We start from the raw sequence: 22,910 nt of genomic DNA on the forward strand, positions 1-22,910 counted from the left end.
GTTGTTTTTTTTTTCTTTTTTCCTGTTTTCTTTTGGGTTGTTTTGTTGTTGTTTTTTTTTCATCAGAAGCCTATGGCATTGAGGCCTTCATACTCCACTGAGGAGAACTTACCTGAGGAAAGACAAACTTTTATACCCAAAGGGTAGGCGACAGAATATAAACTTCCGCTCTCTGAACATAGATGCTCTTCAAGTCCCTCCCATCTCCTCACTCACCATTAACCTCGGTTTGCTGGAGTGGAACCACACAGACCGGACGGGAGCGGAAGTGGTTCATATGGGCTGAGGAGCAGAGCCATCAGCGTTGGTACCTGTACAGAATCAACCATTCCTACCAGAGGGAAAAAGACTCAGCCCTTTGGACTGATATTATTTTATACAGAAATAGAACTATAAATATATATATATATATATATATATATATATATATATATATATATATATATATATATATATATATGATTGATTATATATATGTACAATTACACATAGATATATACACAGCTTCAAAAGTATATTGTTAAAAAGGATAAATTCTGCTGATCTACCTAGAGACACCGCAGAGAGCCTGCTGTCCTAGCGTGTGTATTAATGGAAACACCCGTTGTATCTACTGTACTACCATAGTAACTTTGACAGCCGGTTGTTCGCCCGAATGAGGAAAAACAGCACAAAACCCCCCCAACACACACCCCGACCCCATCAAATGGACGACTCCTCACTCGCCACGGGCATCGCACTGCTCAAGCACACAGCTTCTCCCACACAAACTGCAGGAGGGGAGCTTCAGATCCAGAAGGCCTAAGTGTGGTGGTGGGAGGAATGGGAGGGAGTGGGGTGGGGGGACTTGAAAACGCTGGCAAAAAAAAACAAATGTTCATTTTTACCTTGTGAATGCTTAGTGCTGTAGGGGTTCGATCTGTTGTACACAGTCTGTTTTCTATTTGTTGATAAAGAACTGGAATTTCAAAAGAAACTGTTGATGATAAAAAAAAACAAACATTGATGTTAATAAAGTTACATAATTGGGTTTTTGTACAAAGACTGGCCTGTGATCCTTTGTTTCTTACTAAAAGTGGAAAGTTTACATCTTACAAGATGCTCTTTACCTCACGCTCAAAGAGACACCTGTGACCGTGCCTGCTTATCGCCCACTGAGCATGTGGTCGCTCACAACTGTTTTGTGATGCATGGCTGCTATAGTTGCAGTTAATTGAGTTTCCTTTGTGTTGAAGTATTTCTAAAAGTGTGTTTGTGGAGTGGTGGGGAGAGTCTCTGACTTTTGAAAGATGCCAGCCCCTTAGTACTTTTTAGTTTTTAATCTCCCCCCACACCTTTGGAAAGAAAAGTTTTCTTAATTTCTTAATCAGCTTCTGATTACACCTTTGTACACCGTCTAAGGCAAAATAAGCACAACTCAAGGCTTCCATAAGTGTTTAAATATGTGGTTCATTTCACATTAGAGAACGCTTGATTTGTTCTTCTTTGGTTTGAAGCAGAGGAGGGTGCTGGATTGAAGTGGGCAGGGCTGTGATATCCTTGCTTCTGTTGCTGTGGAGTGAACACCACCCGTATAAAAGCACATGAGCTCAAATTCAGACTTTTCATTTATACGTATAATGTCTTATCTTCCTCTTGTAAAATGTATTTTTTTATGTATGTATATTTGGCTTTACATTTCAATGTGCCACATTTTACTGACTTTAACAGCTGCAGTGAAGTGCGAATGACAAAATGATCATTATTAACTGTCCAAAGCCCATTTTAGTGACGACTAGTGAATAAATGTTATATGAGAGTAGTCATTCAGTGTTTAGCAAATTTTCACATTAACTGTGTATTGTTCGTCTGATTTGTAGCATAAACTGTTCATAAAAGTAGGACATGACCAGTAACTCCTTGAGAAGCCTCAACTCTAGCGTCGTTTTAGCCATGACCACTAGTAACCCTGTTTAGCACCTTGGTTCACTCACAGACAGAAGCTGGTTATTAGTGCCAAATAATGTAAAATACTAGTACTTTACTCATAGAAATTTGAGAAACTTCTTGGACGTGCTGTTAGCAAAATGAGCTACATAGCGCAGGCCATGTTGTTTTAATTCCATGAAAACAGACCAACGCCTCAAACACATTTCACTGTCAAATTAGCAGAGGAGAGGGCTAGCACACAGCTACAGTCTCTGTTGGCATAAATATAAAAACTTTCAATCTTTAAAAAAGTGTAAACGGGAGTTTTTAAGGAGAAGACACACTGTTAGGTTTTTGACACTGTCCCCTTACAGCAACAAAGTCCTGGGTTTGAATCCAGCCTGGAGCCTTTCTCCCTGTGTCCGTGTGACCTTCCTTGTGGGTACTCCAGCTTCCTCCCATATTCTAAACACATGCATGGGGTTAGGTTACTTTGTGGTTCTACACTGCCCATAGGTGTGTGTGTGAATAGTTGTCTATCTCTCTGTATTAACCCTGCGACAGACTGGTGACCTGTCCAGGGTGTAACCTGCATCTCACCCCTTGACAGCTGGGATGGGCTCCAGCACCCCTGCAACCCTGAATCGGATAAGCAGAAGAAAAATGGAAAAACATGTTGAAATTAAAACTACTTTTGCTCAGAAGTTTGACATCCCAGCACAACAGTCAAGAGGGTTTGATTTCCCCGGGGGCTTTTGGAGGGAGCCTCAGGCGGCCAGTGGAGGAACTGCTGTTTACTGCTGGTTTGGAGTGCTCTGTTCAAATGGATCGTCACATTTTTCTATTGGTCTGTTTCTGTCCACCTTAACCGGTCCGATTGGGAATGATCAGCAATTGTTTACTTGTGCTTCAGTGTGGTAAAACCCTCTATTTATTCCGTCTAGAACTCTGCATTTACCCTTTCCACCTTTACAAGTATTGTTTTCCTTCGTAGTGGAGGAAAAAACGAGTGTCCATGTCACGAATAGGTTCTTCTGTTTGCAATCAGAGGTGCAACACATCTGAGTGTCAGTGATGATTCAAGATCACATTGATTCATCAGTGCCTGAAAGCTCAATTTGCTGCATACCTTGGAGGGATACAGGAAATGAGTCACTGAGGGAGTGATTTTTTTTTTACCCAAGACCTAATAACAGTTTGGTGGTTGTTTGCTCCTGTTGTCATGGAAATGCTGCTGTCACTCGTATTTGAATAATGATGAGTTTTGATGAAGCGGTTGTTGAAGTTTCGAACTTTTACACAGTGCAGACAATTTCAAGCTAACACTTTGTAATCTTAACACACGTGTGTATATCCAGTTTATATCCGTGTCAGCGGATGTGCTCGGAACACCCCGACATCTCCTTTTCCCCTCCTCACTAGAAGCCCACACAGACTGCTAAATCACCACCTGCTGATGCCTCATAACAATAAGACGGGGGGCCGGGGGGGTGAGTGGAGCTGAAGAACAGCCTGCAAAGGGTTTTATATTTATAATTAATCAAGTTTGTTGACTAAAACATGGAAATAAACCTTCTCGTGCGAGTGATGGATCTGTTGTTGCTTTCAGCGTGTAGTAGCAGGCCCACGCTAAAAAGGATGAATGAGCTTAAGACAAAAGCACACGAGCATGGATTTAAAGGATCATTTTTGTTGCTGTTTGTAATGTGCTGCTGTATCTGTCTTGTTTTTTGAAAGTCAGACGGCATCATAATTTTCCTTTTGATTTGATTGTGCACTTTTAACTGCTTTAAATTCACATCTCTAATGATTTAAGTGCTGATAGTAATACTGATTAACTGCTGTTTTTTTTGTTGTGCACAGTGGCCCTTAATTGTAGCCCTGGTGATATTTTTTATAGCAACAAACAGTTTGTCCTCATGATGGTTTTTTTTTTTTTGTTTCATTTTGGGATTTTGTTTTGTTTGAGGTTTTTTTGCTGTCTTTGTTTTTAAATGTGTTGTTGTTGCTGGTGGAAGTTAAATTTGTAATGTGGAATTTCAGCTATAGCATTTTACAAAATGTTGTTTTTGGATTCCTTAGAAACCAAATGAGGTTGTTGTGGTCATATGAACAGTTGCTTGATTCCGTGTTAGTTACAGCTGCCTTTAATTTCCAAGGAAATAGCAAAGACAACAGTTTATTGCTCTGCTATCATAATCCTTACGACACACCATGAGCGATCTGATTAGGTAAGGAAATCTAAAAATGACAAATGTTTCTCTTGAAGTTGCTTGCTGATTATGAATCATTTGTCACAGATTTGATCAACTGCGCTTCCAAAGTGAAGATGACTGTGAAGGTGAGATGCTGTGTTTGAAGATCAAAACCCATTTGGAGGAGCTCTTCTCTGACAGCCACCTGGCAGAGGACGGCTTCCTGCTCAAACATGTGCAGAAGAACAAGCAGGGTTTCGTCAGTCTCAAGCTTCTCACTTCTTTGAAAAAGGTACAAAACACAAAAAACATTTGGTGTGCTTTCTGTGGTGTTTACATTCCAGCAGTTTGAATGAAAACAATCCAGTAAAATACGAACAAAGCTGAGGTTGCCTGTGTTTGCTGCAGATAAGGACCCTGACCAAAAACTGGTACATGACTCTGGTGGGAGCATTGTACTCAGAGATTCTGGAGGTGAATGATGAGTCCACCAAAGTGAGGCGCATAGAGCCGCTTCCCAAATGGCTGATGTGTTCCCCCACCAGCAAGCACCTCCTCGCTTGGAACTTTTCCAAGGAGCAAAGCAGTGACGACGGTGCAGCCCGAGGCCCGGAGCCTGCTGAGAATGTGCTCCAAAAGTTCAGCATTTACGGCAGAGTGACTTCATTCCAGATTGTGCCACCTGGAAGGGAGCTTCCCGCAGACATGCAGTGCTACGGGAAACGTCACAAGGAGCTTGGCCAGCACTTATGTGCGGTGATCAAGTTTGACAGTTTAGAGACCGTTCGTAAGGCCTACAGTGCCCTGAAAGCAGAAGAGGAGAAGTCTAATGGGAAGGGCATGTGTGTTGTACCTATGGGATTCCAGTCAATACATCACATCACTGAGGACGAATCCCCAGAAGAAGCAAGCCAAATCCTTCCCGAGAAGGAGGAAAATCTGCCTGAAATCCCAGAGAACTTAGTCCAGCAGGAGAATTCTTCACCCACTGCGTTTTTTGACGAACCTCCAGAAACACATCAGCCAAACGCGTCCACGGATAACCCTGCACCGCAGAATGTTGACCCGATTTCCAGCAGCTGCAATGGCCAGTCCTTCCCTGGTTGGAATCATAGTGACAGTAGGATGATGTGGAACTCTGGAGACTGCGATAAAGAAATTTCCCAGAGTCCGTGGGTGCTCAAGCGTAAATTAGCGGCCCTTGAATTGAACCGCAAAGAGACCGGGCACCCGAACGCACCCAGCTCGATTCAGAGGGTAATACGTCAGCCCTTTGGCCCTGATGGCACCAGTGGTTTTCAGCTCAGAGTGAGGCACCGGGAACTGCTCGATCTCCCTTGGAAAAAGTGACAGTAACAGATTTATTTAAAAAAAATGTTTGAATTAAAAGCTGAGAAGCAAAAATATTTGCTTTGCAATAAACAGCACACGCTCTTTAAATGTTTGCATCTTGATTGTTAAGACCTTGTTCATTCGGGGTGGTGTGTAGTTATAAACCACTGACAAATGGGGGCAGCATTTAACCACGTTCACACTTGTTCACACACTGCAAACGCAGCATATACATTGAAATCAGTACATTTCAGGGTCTTTACCTTACAATACAAAGCACCTTGAATCCTTGTTATTGTGATTTGGTGCTATATGAATAAAACTAAATTGAACTGAATACATTTTAGCAGGAAGTTTAAAATTTTAACCCAAACTCAGGATTTTAAGAGCTGGAATAAAAGTGTCTCAGAGTCTGTACACACCTCTTTTGAAACCTGAGTGGCCTCTGCACCTCTGGGGCCTCAGCCTGTCTGCTCACAACTGCAAATTGTATTGTATATTTGTTCTCTGGCAGGGATGGATTTACCTTTTTACCGCTTTCCTTAGACAGAAGGCTTGTCTTTCAACACGAAACACTCATAAAAGGCCCTCATTGTCTGAGTGCATCGTTTTCTGTTTAGATTTTGGTTCTCTAAAAAGCAGTTTTCCACTCGCCGAGATGACATTTGGCGAAAGGTTACTTGTCCAATCATCAAACCACGTCTTGTGCAAGACGTGCGTAGTAGCAACATTTGTGCCTTATTTCCAGCCTTTCTAATGACACCTCAACTGGAATGGTCTGTTTATAGTGTTACTGATTGAGGGCTTCCTTAAAATCTTGCCCAAAACTAAACAAAATGTGTTTCTTCACTTATCCACGCCTAGTGGAAAAGATTCAATCACAACGTGTATGGAATTCTATCATATTGAAATTGGAAACATGCTATGTGCCCCCCCCCTCGAGTATTCTCATGTGTCAGACTGTCTTCGTGACTAATGTAATCGTAACTTTTTGAGCGAGACGTTTTCGTGTATACAGATCAAGCCTTTCACTCGTACTGTATCTGCCTTGATTTAGCAATTAACAGCTGTTGGGTTTATACTGCAGCTGAGGCAGGTCTATGAAAACTTTACACATCTGTGAACAATATGTACAGAGTAGGCATGTTTCTGTCCGATGTTAGGAAATCTCTGTGTGCCGATAGCTCCTTTTTGAGGCTGGAAAAGCACAATATTCCCTGCTAGGTGGAAGTCATTATGTCTTTACATAGGCTGTTCAGGCCAGTTATTGAGATGTCTGTTAAATAAGTTAGTGTAATAATAATATTTTGCACCTGCCGACTGTAATGAAAAGATGTTTTCTTTTTTCCATTCTTCATTTGTTCTATTGCTTTTCTCCAAGTTGCTGAGGGCTGTGTTAAAATGCGTTGCCTTAACCTTTGGGCTAAAAGAAATATCTACCCCTTCAGGTCACTGTGATAACAACCTTAGAATAATATCTGTTGATACACAAACGACACAAAGCTTTGGGCAAAGATTCCTTTGGTTTGTCCCACGCAACGATGAAGGAATTTTAAGTCTTAGAAATTTCACACTTGGCCACATCTCCACCCCTCTAGTGGAGCTTTGATTTGTGTATAATTTGGCTCGAGGAAATCTGAATGACTCATGTTGTGAGAATGAGATATTTGTTAGCAAATAATTAGTTTCCTGTTGGTGTGCTGGCTTTATTACTGCGCTGCTTTATTTCACCATCTCCAGAAACGATTCTGGATCATACATTCTGTTTACCTGTAGGTTAATGCAACCCGCTCCACGACAGCACCTGTGAGGCTTCGCGTATCCCCCTCAGTTGTCTCCCGACTGATCGCCCTTTGTTTATACATCGCTGACCCGACACACCTGACGCATTTCCCCCTGTGGATAGGGTATTTATTTAGATTACAGTGTGGAGCGCCTGATACCTTCCAAAAACACAACCATCTGCTCCTCATTTGTCGCTCAAGGCTAAAATACTGTATTGGAGGGGATGTGGATGTGATCCTGAACAACAACATCAATGGGTTTATCTCCAGCCAGCTGTAGATTGGGTTATCATGAAATACCTCTGCTGTGATAATTCTGTTTACTCGGAGTTTATGTTGTCTTAGCCCCCTTTAAACCAATTGTGAACTTTCTTAATTCCCACTAAAAGATTGGAAGACACTCGTTTTAGCAGACCCCGCTAAACTGCACTGATCTGCCCATTTGAGGCTATTACCAATTGCCTGCTTAAGATGGCACGCTCTCTTGCGGCAGAAGGTAAATGTAAGCCTTTACTCAGGCCAAAGCATCCTTTAGTGCTTCTGGAGAGAGATTATCATGTCAGGAGTAATCCGACTCGGCCCACAAGCACAACTATGGAGGAGGAGGAGCATGAGTTGAAGGGGAAGGCACTCAGAGGCATCGGAGAAGCTCTGTGCTCCACTTACGGTAACTACACTCTCCCTCCTCACCCTAACCCATCTTCACGACCCGCAGAGTTGTTCTTGCTTGAGCTGAAGAGGAGACCTGCTGCTGGAAAAAAAAAGGGTAAGGAAATGTGCATTATCCTTCATCGGTGTTGTTCCTTGGAGAAAAAATAATCATAAGGCAATGGAAATTCACAGAAATTCACAACAGATGTGATAAAAGTAAAGCAATCTGTAAGATCTGCTTATTACATGCCACCATACCCTGGTTCTGCTCTGTTCTCCCCTTTTAAGGTTCAAGTTTGCAAAGAAGACCACCAGTTCTGTACGGGAAAGCATCAAGACACGAGTTTTCTGAAGTAAAACTGACCACTCAGTGGCTTCTCTAAACATCCAGCTCTCCTCTTTTTGGATGGATCAGGCAGAATGCCATGAAATGCATGCTTATATTCAGAGGAATGTTGATTCTGATCTTTGCAACTTAAAAGATTTCTATGGAAGTGCAAATATGATAGAAGAATAATACACCCTTGGCTTGAATCAAGTCAGGACACCTCCCCTACTTGCAGGCACAGGGAGTTGTGATGATTTTTAGAAAACAAGCAGGAGTACTGTCCTCACTCCTCGCCTGTGATGATGATGGACTTACCCAGCCAGCACTCGCCTGTGGAGGTCAGCTGAAGACGACGCCACACAGCTAAGTCTGGATTAGCCGGCCGAACGGTAAGGACACCACATCTTCTTTTGTTAGTCTAAGCCAGCAGCTTATGAGGAAGGCGTTAGGTGCTGCTGACAGAGATGGCTCTCCAAGTGCTGGGGTGGCAGAAAACACACGTTATCCGTGTCAATAAGTGGCTCCTCGGTAGAGCCACATGACAATAGCGCACTACGGCCTGTCACAAAATGCTTGCAGAGCAGTAACCGCTCACTGGTCGCAAAAGGGGGTATCCCGTGTTGTTGGAAGAGCAAAAAGAAAAATAAATTAGCACTCTGATTTTCTTGCAACCTCTCAACACTCAGAAGAGTTTATTTTGCGAGGGAGGAATATTTTTCTTTGCCTGTCATTTGCCCAACATGGTGGTTTGCCTCATTCTAAAGCATGAGTGCACTCCAAATACACGCTCCTTTAACAAAACTTAGTTCCCTACTTAGACTTGATAAGAAACTGGGATTTTGACTAATTATTTTTTTGTATTAATCATTTCAGGGATTTCTGCACCTTTAAGAGTTTAAATAATTAAGAAGATCAGGATCACAATAGAGGCGCTTGATGACACTCATCCTTGGCATTTTTTACTGAACTGATGATCCCTTTTGCACTAAGCCCATATCATACATGGAGATTATACTGTATCTGGCTGTGCTCCGAGAGGAGGGATAGCGGCTAAGCCTAAAGTCAGTTGAGCTGTTCAACTTTCATAACCTCCCCAAAGCTGCTCATAACTAGTATAAACTGATGGGGAAGCTGAACACATGTACTATTCCTCATTGCCTCAGTACATATGTGCTGCATGCATATAATGCAGACACTGGTAGCCTAAAGAAAATATGGTCAAAAAATGCAAAATTTCAACATATTTTGGATGTTTGTACTTGCTTGTGCTTGCTGGCGTGGGTCATACTCGAAAGTGGTATTCAGTGTGTGCCAGATGGCCGCCAGCCTTTTGTAAAAGCAATATCAACATGTTTAACATGGGTTTAGAGGTGATGTTGTTGTGCTAAAAGAGGATCTGACAGAGACAGATTAAGAGCCAGGATAGACTCTTTAGAAAGTAGCTGAGACGCACATAAAAAAAATAATGAGGCAACTTTGTGTTTCTCTGCCAAGAATAATGCAATCGCTTCACATCAAAAGGGTGATTCAAATGTAATGTCTGCACTGCACTTGGACTCTCTCCTCCCATAACAGCACAGGCCAGAAATACTGAGACAGGTGTCAAATGTGCATCTTTAAATCTACCTTCACCTCACTCCTCAATAATCCTGCTTTAACAGCAATAGGTATGAGTTGTGCGATTCCGTGCTAAGCCGTTGGGTCACTGGATTAATCCGTATCTAATCCTGGGGACCTGATAGTAGGCCTTCTAAAATAAAATTGAAACTTTTTAAGCCACTTACCCAAAGCCAGCGGACGAAAAAGGGTACCAGAATCGTGTTTAAAATTCAAAGAATGTGACCAAAAATTGTCACAAAATAGCTCCCCTTTTTGCTCAATAATGAACACCAGCTTTCTAGCTAACAAGGAACAGGCTTGTTTTGATTATCCCATGGTCTCTGAGTGACAGAGCACGAGCCAACCGATGTGGCTTATTTTACAACCTCTTAGCCCACCCTGGTGCCACCACAACAAAGCTGACTCACCAAGTTTGTCACTTTTCTTCTTCATTATTCTGGCATTTTGTAGGCAGGTTGGGATTTAGTGGTGGAAGAGCCTGCAGGTGCTCATTCTCTGTGGACCTTGCATGCTGGCCTAACCTCTGAGCTAGAGGTGTCTGACGGATTAATACGGACACACACACAGAGCGAGACCTGTGCTCTGCCACCAACACTGCAGCCAGGTGTTAACCCACGTGACTGCAGATAAAGCCGACAGGCATTAGTGCTAATCCCGCCCTGATCTTTGGAATATGTCCCTATTACCTCCCCAAGCACTCTCTAGCTGTCCCCGGGTCTCCTGATGGTCACTTAAGAGGGAAAAGACAAGACAAAGCCTCTCTAGGACTCCAAAAAGCACGTTGTTTCTTTGGAGCAACATAGTAGGTGCCTTTCCCACTCTTTGGTTTGCTACTGCTATCTTATGAGTGCAGGTATTTACGGGGTGTGTTCAGAGTAATACAGAGACAGCCAGTCACATGGCTCCAGCGAAGCCGCAACTCACGGTGCATTAATAGTGCTCTGTAGGTACAAGCCTCACGTTTATGCAGTGGCAAACACGCTGTGGTTAGACCTGGAGAGATTTCTTGATATCAAGAAACAGCAAGATGATATAAGAAAGATAATCTAGTCTTATGTGATGGAGCTGCTGATTTTAGCATGTGTACACCATAGAAGTGAAGTGGGTGTCTGGCCAACAATTGAAGGTTGTACTTTGTCTAAATTTCTAGACAAGCATGCGTCAGATGACTGGGAAAGAGTGAAACCACGCAACTGCTGTACGTGTGTGTTTATGGTATGTATGAGTCACAGAGAGAAAGGGAGACAGGGTGAAACAGAAGAGGCTGTATTTAGAGAATATATAGGAACAAATGCTGCTGCATGGTGAGACATTGAAGTTGGTATCTGCTTCTTTTTTTTCCAGCACAAAGACGCTCTTCATTTTTGCTGTTCTGTGATCTTCTGTCACAATGACCGTGTCTCATTGGTCTCGATCCAGACTGGCTGACAGGAAAGCCCCCCTATCTGCTGTCTTCATTCAAAAGTAAAAACCACAAACGCCGCTTATCCCCATTTTGACAGATCTCTACTTCATCCGTAGGCTGTGACATTCTGTTGAGTGTCTCCTTCTGGCCAGAGAAGGAGGGGTTTGACACGGGTGCCATGCTGCTATATAATTACATTACCACCAGCTTAGAAGCAGCAAGGCCACTGACCCAATTATTCCCCGAAAACGTCGATTTTATTGTGTCATTTGAAAGAATGCGATCTTTCAGATCATCAACAAGAGCTCAGTTGATCGCTGCAGATCGGCCTCCAACTGCGCCATGCGTGCATGCATGCGTTAGAGAATACATAATGTCTCGGGAATGGCTTTGCCAGACTTAAGCATTTCTGGATGAACAGTTCACTTTCATGGTTTGCCTCGTTAAGAGCCTTCTGGGACTGTTTTCTCTCTGCTGGTAGCTCTTCAGGTGACATATGGCCCAGAGCAAATGTCAGGTGTGCTATCACTCCCACACTCTCTCTAGAATCACAAAATCCTCATTTCCGGCCGTTTCCATGGCTTCAGACTGTTTTCTCGTAGTAAATAGAAGATTTTATCCCTTTGTTTTGGGCCTCACACAATCAACCGGCTTTCATATGCACACACTGGAGCATGCATGGGCATATCATGATGCTTTGTGAGGACCAGACATGTTGTGTGGGAGCTGGTTTAGTTGTTTTTGCGAGTCATCTGCACTTTTATACCTCTGTTTGAGGATGAGTTTTCCTTCTGCTACAGAGTCCTAAGGGCTTCCACTATATCCTCTCTGCATTTACTGCTCTTCTCTGTTTGCTAGGGAACGAAAAAAAAGCAGTATCTGTCCTCAGGAAGTCAGCTACTCCTTTACGTATCCATTGCTCTCCCAAGAAAACGCAGGTGCCCCTTCTCTCTATCAGTAAGTGTATGTCCACAGCGGTGGGGGCCAGTTACACATATTAAATGTCTGTGCTGATTAATCATCCGTGAACATCTGAACAAGCTGCAGTGTGATCCTTGGCACTTTTATTGGCGCCAATTGACTGCAGATGTGACTAATGTGTTTCTGAGTGGTGCAATTATGACAATCAAAGTGTCTTCAGGGACATGAGATCAGTGCTTGATGATGAATCTCCATCCAGTGGCAGAGACAGTGGAAGACTTATCTGTTCTTTACGAGGTAATTGTTTTATCAGGATGAGCCACGGAGGCTGAGGACACCGGTGCATCTCTGCCATGTGAAATCGCTAACTCCATGGATTAATAACTGCCCCAAATTGGCCTATTAATAGCATAGGAAAACAAAGCTCTCATCCTTAGCTGTGTAGAGTAGAAAACGGCTTCATTTAAACTGAGAATTCCACAAGTTAATGCCTGGTGGACCGAGCTCTCTGCCCTTAGGGTTTGGGGTCAAACCAATAGAAACAAAATGAAAGTTCCCATTTAGGTCTCCATATATAACTTCTGAGGCCTTCGCAGGTGAGAAACAAGCGTCAGACATATGGCCAGTCAGTGAGTAACATTCGGCCACAGCTACCACGCCACCTCCATGTTTGATTTACTTAGACTGTGTGTCAATTGAGGTTGCTAGGTGAAATGTTTGACTTTCAAATGATTGTCGTCGTACCCCTTCATTGTGCAGAAGCCGCTTACCACGTCAAACACATATGGAATTATGAGTGATGACTCAAGCTTTGGCTGATATGACTGGTTATACCTGTTTATATGCTGTTTGCACCACTGCAGCTCATGCGCACAGTCCCTTTCTATTTTCCATCTGCGTTGTCCGAATCACTCAGATGCAGAGGAGTGCAGGGAATTTTCAACCACCATGAGAAAACTGCAATGCTCCTACTGTTTTTGTCTCTGTCGTGTGATCTATAGGAGTTGCTGACTTTTAGAGTAAACACTTATTTTAGAGTTTTGTTTCTATAAAAAATCGGGCAACCATGCAACATGTTTTCTCATTGTAAACAATTCGACTGCCTGCATACATTCCCCTGCAGAATCCGGTCTGGCAAAGCACTTTCTAAAGCTGGTCTGGATTTGCTGTTAGTCACTGCCAGTGTACTGTTTCCGGCTCTGGGGGAATGCTTTGCTCATTGCTGACATGATGCGAAGAGAACAAAGCCAGTGGGCTTGTAAAAAAAATATACCAGTGGTTTGACATTAAGGGAAAAAAGAAAGCATGGCACATAAGTCCTCCAAATTGAGTTTTGTGGCTGCAGTGTTGCTGCATCTGTTGGAAGGGAGGGAAGATAAAAGGGTATACCCGCTTGCACGTTCTATCATACATAGAATTCCAAATAGGTGTGGTTGAGACATTGTAAAGGAAGGAATGTGTTTTCCCTCTTTTCAAAAGTTTTTTGGGGAGGTTTTAGAAATCAGGGGTGGAGGCGGCTCAGATGCTCATTCTCATCAGGTATTCTATAATTATTTTCTGCAGGTTTGCAGGGGTTGCATCCCGTTTGTCTTCAGCTCAAATAAGGAATGGCAGCCATGTTGTTTTTTCCTTTTTTCTACTTTTTTCACTTTCCCAGGCTGCAGTGATACAACTTTAAACACACATCTGCATTCTTGGGTGTCAGCGAGTGATGTCGAGCTCACAGATCGTGACCTCACTTATAGTGAGAATGAGCTGGCAGCAGAATCAGAGAAAGTAAACCGGTGGTAAATTAAAAGCCCCGCTGCAGAAGCCTCACTCGAGAGAAGTAGATTTGTGGAAAGGTCGCAGAAATGTGATGGTGGTAGATATAGCAGTTTCGACACTGATGTGTCTGTGCTTTAACGTGACAAGTTCAAAAGTACATGGCTGAAGGCGTGACTGTTTAAACATGTCTGATGTTGCACACTTTGCCTCTCTCTCGCTCTCTCCGCAGAGTTTCAATGCTCTTCCACGTTCTAAGATGAAGTTATGGAAAGGTGCTACTTTTGCCTTCATGCTCTGTGCTGCAGCCCTGTCCACCATCCTCATTAGAAACATGGCCACCATCAGACAGTTCAAGCTTAACACAAAATATCCATCTTCACCCTCGTCGAGACCGTCTGCATTATTAGAATCAGCATCCAAGACCTCACCGCCATCATCGTCATCGCCCTCCTCAGAATCAAGGCCAGTGCCCCAACAGATGGGTGATCTGCATCGGAGGAAACGCTCAACAGACGACATGAAATCTTTCCTCTCAGAGTGTAAGATAAGCTGTTGCTTTCATCTTCACAAGCTTGTGAAAGGGTTCTGACAAAACACTCAGCACCTGACTCTGTTGCTTACGGAGCAGGTTTAACTGTTCGCACACTGATGTCAGTTAGCACCGGTCATAGTTCACCGGTTCTCCACAGAACATCTCCATGAAGACATTCATCAACAAACCTCGCTCTGTGGAACTTAAACACTTTCTGTTTAGCTAGCGCTGATAAGGATAGTTTGTTGCTGTTATGATAGATAACATTTTTGTGGTCCTCTGTTTGCACCTGACTTTGATTTTCATGCCAACTTCAGTGCATTATCTGTGTGAGCCATCTGTTCCGTTGACATTTCTGATTGTTGAAAATGTTAGACACAAAATGACACAGAAACCAGATAATCCCCCCTCGTGACCTGCCAATAACACTTTCTGTTGATTTATTCCCCTTTTTTTGTCAGTTACCATGATGCTGCAGAGCTTCACCGAGGGCGAGCTTCAGCACGTGGTCGGAACTTTGCTAGAAAGTAAGCGAAGGAAGAGCCGGCGGCTTGCTGAGACCCAGGGCCGCAGGACTAAAAGGGCCCGAAAGCGCAAGCTGTGCTCCGTCAGGCAGCTCGAAGTGAAAGTTAATGAACTGGGTCTCGAATATAAGAGCGAAGAGACGGTGCTGCTGCGCTACTGCAGTGGCAAATGCGATAAACACCGGGAAAACTATGACATGGTCATGAAGCACATGATGACAGTGGGCTTCAGAAAGAAGGGCCGCAAGGACAAAGTTAGCATTCAGCCCTGCTGCCGACCGACTGCATTTGAGAACTTTACCGTCCTGGACACAACAGTACACCCCAGCCGCTATCGGAACATACACAACGTATCGGCAAAGAACTGCGGATGTGTATGACCCAGAGATATGGACTTCTTTATGCTGCTCTCACTCTCTGATGGAAGAGTCATGGTTGCTGTTAACAGAAAATCTATGGAGTATAAACTCAATGAGAGGAAGATGTGAATATGTTCCTGGATGCTCCAAAGCAGCTTTTTAAAAAAATAATAATTTTATTTTTTTTGTTGGACAGATAGACTCTGGCATTTGACCATCAGTCTTCACAAGCTGAGACAGTGTCACGTGGACAGCAAGACTTGACATGTACAAAGGCAGACAATGGCTGCTTAAATCACAAGTTTGTATCTTTTCTATCCATGTAGTAACACTGTAAACTGTGGTGTAACAACAATGTAGCAAGGTTTTGTTTGTGATGTCATATTTCAGTAGTAGTAAAGGAAACAGATTATGATTTATAAGCTGTAGGGGACCAGATCAGTGCTGTAACTGGACTTCATTCCCACCGGTGTTAATCACAGGACACTTCAGCCTCGTGGCCTGATTATAATGTTTTGTGATCTGGCTTAAAGCGTGTTGTTATTACAGGCCATGACTTTGGTTCCCTACTTCTATGCAATGTTACTAACTGCAGTGTTATTACACAGGTAAAAGAAAAAAGTGTTACTGATTAGAATTTGCTAATGCAAGAAAATCCTTTTCTATAGCTCCAGGTTTCATGCCCACGTTAAAAACTCCAGTGTATGTCGATTTGTGTTGAATAACAGCAACAGAGCAATTTAAACATTTCACACATATGCTCTCTTGAGTTCTACTTTCTCAAAACACCCCAGTCTAAAATAAGCAATTACCCATAATTTTCAGGAATTATTTTCCCCAAATAATTGCCATAACACACCAAGTCAAATCAACACGCGCGGGAATCCACAAAGTTAAATTCATAAACATCGCACGTATCAGGTTGCCGGTGATATAACCCGTTTCATTTTTGTCTCTGGGTGTCATTTGTGAATGTTTACACTTGCACGGTCATTAGCTAATTTGAGAAGCAGGTGTAAAAGAGAAAAATGGTTTTAGTGAAAAACTAAAAACTTGGCAAAGTAGATGCTGGGATCTGAAGTGATGTTCACACTTCTCCATAAAACCATGCAACCTTTCTAATCCAGAACCCACAGTACAGCCTTCCACTGGCCCTTCAAATGCCTCCTTTGTTGTATTGCCTGGTTGACTTTTAGGGGAGAAAAAGGTGTTGAAATGAATCATTAAGCATCTTTTTCACCTTCGCCGATTTTTATTTGGTTTGAACCCATAGCAACTGCCTGAAGTAAAAACACATTATGTCTGTCTGTTTTTTTCCTTGACTTTTTTTTTTTTCCGGGAAGGTGAAATGGAGATGCGGTGCATCTTTTTTTTGTTGTTCTTATTGTATTTATTTGGGAAATAAATTATGGTTTTGCATATTTATTTAGATTACCACACAGAAATGGGACAGCTTATCATCATTAAGAAACTGTGCCAAAAAATGTTTATCTTACATTCTATACTGACTGCTGAATAAATATAATTTCAGACGTATGGATGTTTATCGTTTCTCCCAAGTCACTGATTTTGGGGGTGTCAAATATTCTGTACTCAGATTGTATTTAAAATAGAAAATAAATAAAACAATAAACTTTCAATGTATCATCCTCTTGATAATTGCAGAAATTTCAAACAGAAGGTGACGTCTTTGGTGAAGGCAGGATTGGCTTATGATCATATTACAAGAAATAAACTAGCAGATTAAATATGCAGCGCCACTGTCATGATAGTGTATACAGTGCTCTGTGAAAGGAAAAAGAAAATTCTGTTTTTAAATGATCATTTCATTTATTAAAGGGAAAAAAAAAAGCTATACAAACCTTCCTGCCCAATGTTGAAGTAAATTGCTCCCTAAATCTAATGAGTGGTTGTCCCACCCTTGGCAGCAAGAACTACAATCAAGAATTTATGATAACTGGCAATGAGTTTTTCGTATCACTGTGAAGGAATTTTTGGCCTACTTTTTTTTCTTGTTGGTTTAACTGTTTTAATTCAGCCACATTGGAGGGTTTTTGTGGTCTGTTTAACATCGTGCCAGAGCATCTCAATCAAATTTAGGTCTGGACTTTGACTTGGCCACTCCAAAACCTTCCTTTTATTCTTTTGAGCCATTCAGAGGTGAACTTGTTGATATGTTCAGATTATTGTCTTGCTGTATCTAACTGAATGTGCTTGAGCTTTATGAAATGACAGCTAGACATTCACCTTCAGGATTTTGTGGAGCAAGTCATCCAAGCCCTGAGTGGCAAAGCAGTCCTAGATCATTACACAAGTAGCACCGTGTTTTAGGGATGATGACTTTTTATAAAATGCTGGCTAGTTTTACACAAACCCTCCAAAAACTAGCACTTTTGTCTGGTCAGTGAACAAAGGTTTTTTTCCCCCCAAGTCTTGTGCTTAAGGAGTAATTTTGGTTGGCCAGCAACTCCGGGGAAGGTTCACCAACGCTTAAAGTTTTCTCCATTTGTGGATAATGGGTCTCATCGCAGGTCCTTGGAATCCCCACGACTTAGAAATGGCTTTGTAAGCCTTTCTATGCATTTTGTAAGTACTCGGGTTATCTTTGCCCATCCATTTATTCTCTAAGACGTGTCTAATCCAGGGTTGCGGGAAGGCTGGAGCCCATCCCAGCCACCATAAAACAAGAAGTGGGGTAGACCCTGTACAAGTCACCAGCCTGTCGCAGGGTAACACAAAAAGACAAGCAATCATTCACATGCACATTCACACCTATGAGCAATTCAGAATCACCACCCTACTAACTGTATGTCTTTAAACTGTGGGAGGAAGCCAGAGTACTGGCATAATAATGCACAGACATAGCTGGACTGGCCATCGGGCATACCGGGCATTTGCCCGGTGGGCCGCTGGCGATTTTTTGTTTTTATGGGCCGATCGATTTTTTTTTTTTTTTTTTTTTGGAAGGGTATAAATAATGAAAGGCGTTGGATTGGCCAATTGGTCATGATCGACTCTGGGCTGGACCAATTACAGCCGAGGAGGTTGGATGCACCCGCCCCCTTGTTTAGCAATCTTATAGACGAACTAAAGAAAATGGAGAACAAAAAAAGGAAAGGAGGTGCAGAAAAAATTAGGGCCAAAAAGAAACAAGCCCTTCAGGCAGATGCTGCCAAATGTGTAAAAATAACTGAATTGTTTGGTGGTAGCTATGGCATAGCTTCCACAGATTTAGCAACATCAGCAAGTGGTGGAGGCCAGCAGGTGGATAAGGGAAAGGGGAGGCAAGAGGAGGAGAGACCCGAGGCGGCCGCCGGTGTTGTGCCAAAAAGTGATTGCCTGCCAAAAACTGATTTCCAATGTTTGCGTGTATTTTTTATGTGTAATATCTTTACGTATGTTGGTAAATAGACTTCGGTGAACAGCGTTTACAAAGGGGCTATATATGGAATTAAAATATTAGCTGTTTTTTCAAGTATCTTTACAACTCTGTGTTATTGTACTTACATTATAACCAATCCGGTCCTTTATCCCCACTTTAAATATTTTTACAGAACTATTGTAATATTTGAGCCATTTCTGCTGTCCAACTACTTCTTACAAAAGACATTTTTAATGTTAATTCGATATTTTTAACGGCATAAATAAAGGTTATATAAAAGTCACTGCCAAAGACTGATTGCGGCTTCTACCTTGTTACACTAATGTTGTTTGTAGCTCAATATGACTTTATGTCATCCATGAGGGATGCATTTGACATATGTTTCACATATTATAGCCCAACAAGTTACTTATAGCAATTTAAATATGAGCAATCAGTTTTTGGCAAATACCAGAAATCAGTTTTTGGCAGACAATCACTTTTTGGCACAACACCGGCTATTGCAGTTAATAATACAACAGCTTCTTGCCATTTTTTGTGTTTCTTTTTATCGCTGTGTAACTGAGTTCAATTGAAAGCCTGCGTGCGCTAGTACCTCTTGCCACAAGTTCCCAGAATCCTTTGCGGTTTTACCCCTGAATGACGTCACATTTTTGGTGGGCCGGTCTCTAGTCAAAATGCCCGGGCCAATTTTTTGTCCCAGTCCAGCCCTGTGCACAGACATTATCCTACTAGTGTAGTCTACTATTACAATGTTTGAGATGACGTGTTTGAGATCATTAAACAATTTTTGAATGTTATCTTCCGTCTAATATTAAAATTAGTTTGATGATCTCAAACCTGTAAGTGTGACAAATATGCAAAAGAACTACAAAATCTGAAGGAGTCAGATACTTTTTCACAGCACTGTAATCTGTTATAGCAGCTCTGTGGTGCTGAACGAGGCAGCCCACAGAGCTTTCACCCAGACAGTGACAGGGAGTAACAAAACACCAAACATTGTACTGCCTGTGAATGTATTTACTTTGAGTTATTGAGATTTAGAAAATAAACAAAGGAAGGCCAGTCTTCATCTCAATATGAAACACTGTGGTTATAATGTTGTCTTTTGTCAAAACATTGCAAAAGCACTTCACATAAACTAAACAAAAGAGTATTAAAAACGCATCAAGCACCATCCTGCCATTAAAAAACAACATCATAATTCAGACATGTGTGAATCTGAGGGACAACATAATCCTCAGCAAGATCTATTGTTTACTCCAGTCTGAGAAACCGTTTAACCAACTAGAAATAAGCTAAACTGTAAATTTGAGACGGGCAGCACGGTGGCACAGTGGTTAGCACTGTTGCCGCACAGCAAGAAGGTCCTGAGTTCAATTCCAACATCAGGCCGGGGTCTTTCTGTGTGGAGTTTGCATGTTCTCTCCGTGTTTGCGTGGGTTCCCTCCGGGTACTCCGGCTTCCTCCCACCGTCCAAAGACATGCAGCTTGTGGGGATAGGTTAATTGGATAATCCAAATTGTCACTAGGTGTGAATGTGCGAATGAATGTGAGTGTGAATGGTTGTCTGTCCCTATGTGTTAGCCCTGCGACAGACTGGCGACCTGTCCAGGGTGTACCCCGCCTCTCGCCCTATGACAGCTGGGATAGGCTCCAGCGCCCCCCGCGACCCTGAAAAAAGGATAAGCGGAAGCGAATGGATGGATGGATGGTAAATTTGAGACCTGTTTTAAAGTTTTCAGTCGGAACTGACTGGGAGTGGAGACCCTGGGGGCAGAGTGCTGCAGAAACAGTAGTCAAGAGGAGATTTTGATGTGGGGAGAATTTAAAACACTATCAAATAATCCTCTCAGTGAAATCCCACAATTCTTTATAAGCAAGCTAGTCTTCAGGGAATGTTTTTCTCTAAGATGCATAAATGCATCCCTCCAAGCCCCAGAACATTGTCTCAAGAAGTAAACTTTTTCAGGTAGAAGTAAACAACCTTACTTTTTTTTGACCACCATGCAGCCTTTGGTTTAGTAGAATGCTTTCTTAACACTTGAAGAGCATTTTCTTACAGGGAAATACCCTTAAAAAGTACGCTCATCTCAACGCTGTGCTGTAACTAAAACAAAACAAATTTTGTCAGTACCCGATAGTATTTAGAAAAGCAGAAAGTTTAGGTTTGGATTTACCCAGCTTCTCAACATCTGCCTCCACTTAAATATAGTGTAGGTGGAGATAAATTTGTTTGTGCTCGTAGCATTGAAAAATCAAACAGAAAACATTGCACACGAGAATTCACAAGAAAGAGCAGTCCAGTTATACTGGATAATCTACAGAATGGGCATAACCTTTTTCATGGGAAGGTTTTTACATAAAGGGCCCTTTATTTATTTTACAGCTTAAGGATTTCTGATGTAAAATAAATAATCCCCTAACATTTTCATTTTCATTTCGAAATGTTGACTGATGTCTTTGTTTACTCATTTTCTGTTTAGAATAAGAAACATAATAAGCATTATTATTAGTAGTAGTAGTAGTAATAGTACAAAATGATACTAAGTGCAGGTTTGGTTTTACTTCCAGTACAAGACTAAAAACGACACTGCAAAACTGTTAGCTAACTAGACTACACTGCAAAAAAATAGCTAACTAGCTAAGCTAATAGCTTAGCTTGTTAAATTTGGTCAATGACAATGTTGTTAACGTATACCACATATGTAAAACAGCAGCAATATAGCTTAGCTAACCCTAAATACTATACCTTTAGTTTAAATTTAGTCCCTTGGAGGTTGACCTGGAAGCCCCATTCTGTATCTGATTTTCATGTATAGTAGGCTCTTCTCTGCTGAGTAGAGCTGTGCCCGTCTGTGACGCAGACACCAAACAGCAGTATTCAGTGGAAGAATCCAGAAAGGTAGGGCTTGTTGTCTTTTGTATACCTTGAATGCCTGTATTAGCGGGCAGCATTGTTTGCATTTATAATTGCACTCTGGTGTGCCTGCAATGTTCTGCCACGGAAAATTAAACTTGCAAGTTAAATACTGCATGAACAGCTGCTGAAATGTAGTAAACTGACAAGACTTCAGAATTGTCTCTGAGCATTTGAACAGCATTTGTCTACAGTGACAAAATCTATTATTATATACAATTAGGACCCATTACATTATGTTTCACTGAGGTGTCATCTTTGTAATACAAATATCCTGTGTTTGCACTGTACATTACTATCAACAAGTTTAGGCATCCACATCACCACAACTGAAAGGCTGGGAAGATCGGTAGGCTAGGCCATGCGGTATACCCTCCAATGTAGTTACTTTAAATAAAGCATTAAGCTTGATTGCTTGATTGTTTCATCAATAGGCTAAGTAATGGTTTGCATTTACTGAGCTTTTACTTGAAATTACAAACAAACTGATGTAATTTCAAATAAGTCTCTAGTGAGGCTGTGTTTAAAAAGTGAACTTTGTCTTTGTTAAGATGTTATAGAAAACTTTAATCCAACCCTATTTAAGTGTGAGCATTTGAGTATGTTTGGTCATATAATACACTGCTCAAAAATTAAGGGAACACTTTATTTTCACAGTATAGCACAAAATCAGTTAAACCTCAGCGGTATCGATTTGTCCTGATGGGAAGCATAAACCACTGTGACTCCATTTTACCTGCTTTGGTGCAGAAGACAGTCACAATAGGAGAACTGGAGGCGATGGACATAGACTGCCGTGCACCCCATATCCTACCTCATAGGTGTCAAACTCTGGCCCGCGGGCCAAATTTGGCCCACAGCCTAATTACATTTGGCCCGCAAAGCCATACCAAATTACTATTAGAGCTGGCCTACTGGTATTATACAGCTAATATATATATTGTTTAGTATTAAACTTTGCTTGTTCCATATTCAGTTTTTCAGCAAAACATGTTTGAGTCCCTAAGAAAAGATTCATTCTTATATCTGGAGGAATAAATATATTTCAATAAATATTAACGTTAGCCCGCGACTTTGTTCCTGTTTTGAATTTTGGCCCACTGTGTATTTGAGTTTGACAACCCTGTCCTACCTGATTGATTTTTCTCTAGTTTAGCTTCGTTGCACATGCAGCCCAGCTCCTCCCGGACAGCATATCCATACGTGTCTTTCCAAGAAGGTTTCCTGTGTCTGCCAGCATAGTAAATCTAAAAACAGCAATCACACTCAAAACATTGCTGCT

General features: G+C 41.9%; 2 protein-coding genes across 4 annotated transcripts; both read left to right on the plus strand.

Annotated features, from left to right (window-relative positions):
* Positions 1–142: 142 nt before the first annotated feature.
* Positions 143–5,543, plus strand: LOC146497449 (la-related protein 6-like). Its single transcript, XM_085142132.1, has 3 exons — positions 143–4,139; positions 4,209–4,395; positions 4,512–5,543. Exons 1-3 carry the CDS (start codon positions 4,123–4,125, stop codon positions 5,451–5,453), a joined length of 1,146 nt encoding a protein of 381 aa, XP_084998258.1. The 5' UTR covers positions 143–4,122; the 3' UTR covers positions 5,454–5,543.
* Positions 5,544–7,871: 2,328 nt separating this feature from the next.
* Positions 7,872–17,100, plus strand: LOC146497450 (uncharacterized). Of its 3 annotated transcripts, none has more exons than XM_085142140.1 (3): positions 7,872–8,587; positions 14,141–14,450; positions 14,905–17,100. In XM_085142140.1, exons 2-3 carry the CDS (start codon positions 14,168–14,170, stop codon positions 15,345–15,347), a joined length of 726 nt encoding a protein of 241 aa, XP_084998266.1. In that variant the 5' UTR covers positions 7,872–8,587; positions 14,141–14,167; the 3' UTR covers positions 15,348–17,100. The 3 variants fall into 3 exon arrangements, with proteins under 3 accessions (XP_084998266.1, XP_084998264.1, XP_084998263.1); XM_085142138.1 differs by lacking the exon at positions 7,872–8,587 and adding an exon at positions 10,191–11,282; XM_085142137.1 differs by lacking the exon at positions 7,872–8,587 and having other exon boundaries at positions 10,192–14,450.
* Positions 17,101–22,910: the final 5,810 nt, after the last annotated feature.

This window comes from Neolamprologus multifasciatus, chromosome 18 (assembly GCF_963576455.1).
Source record: "Neolamprologus multifasciatus chromosome 18, fNeoMul1.2, whole genome shotgun sequence".
Classification (NCBI taxonomy): domain Eukaryota; kingdom Metazoa; phylum Chordata; class Actinopteri; order Cichliformes; family Cichlidae; genus Neolamprologus; species Neolamprologus multifasciatus.

Coding starts and splice junctions, on each gene's coding strand:
- LOC146497450 (XM_085142137.1), top strand. CDS start 14,096: ATGTCTGATGTTGCACACTTTGCCTCTCTCTCGCTCTCTCCGCAGAGT. Junction 14,451..14,904: donor GAAATCTTTCCTCTCAGAGT/GTAAGATAAGCT, acceptor TTTTTTTGTCAG/TTACCATGATGCTGCAGAGC.
- LOC146497449 (XM_085142132.1), top strand. Junction 4,396..4,511: donor TTCTCACTTCTTTGAAAAAG/GTACAAAACACA, acceptor TGTTTGCTGCAG/ATAAGGACCCTGACCAAAAA.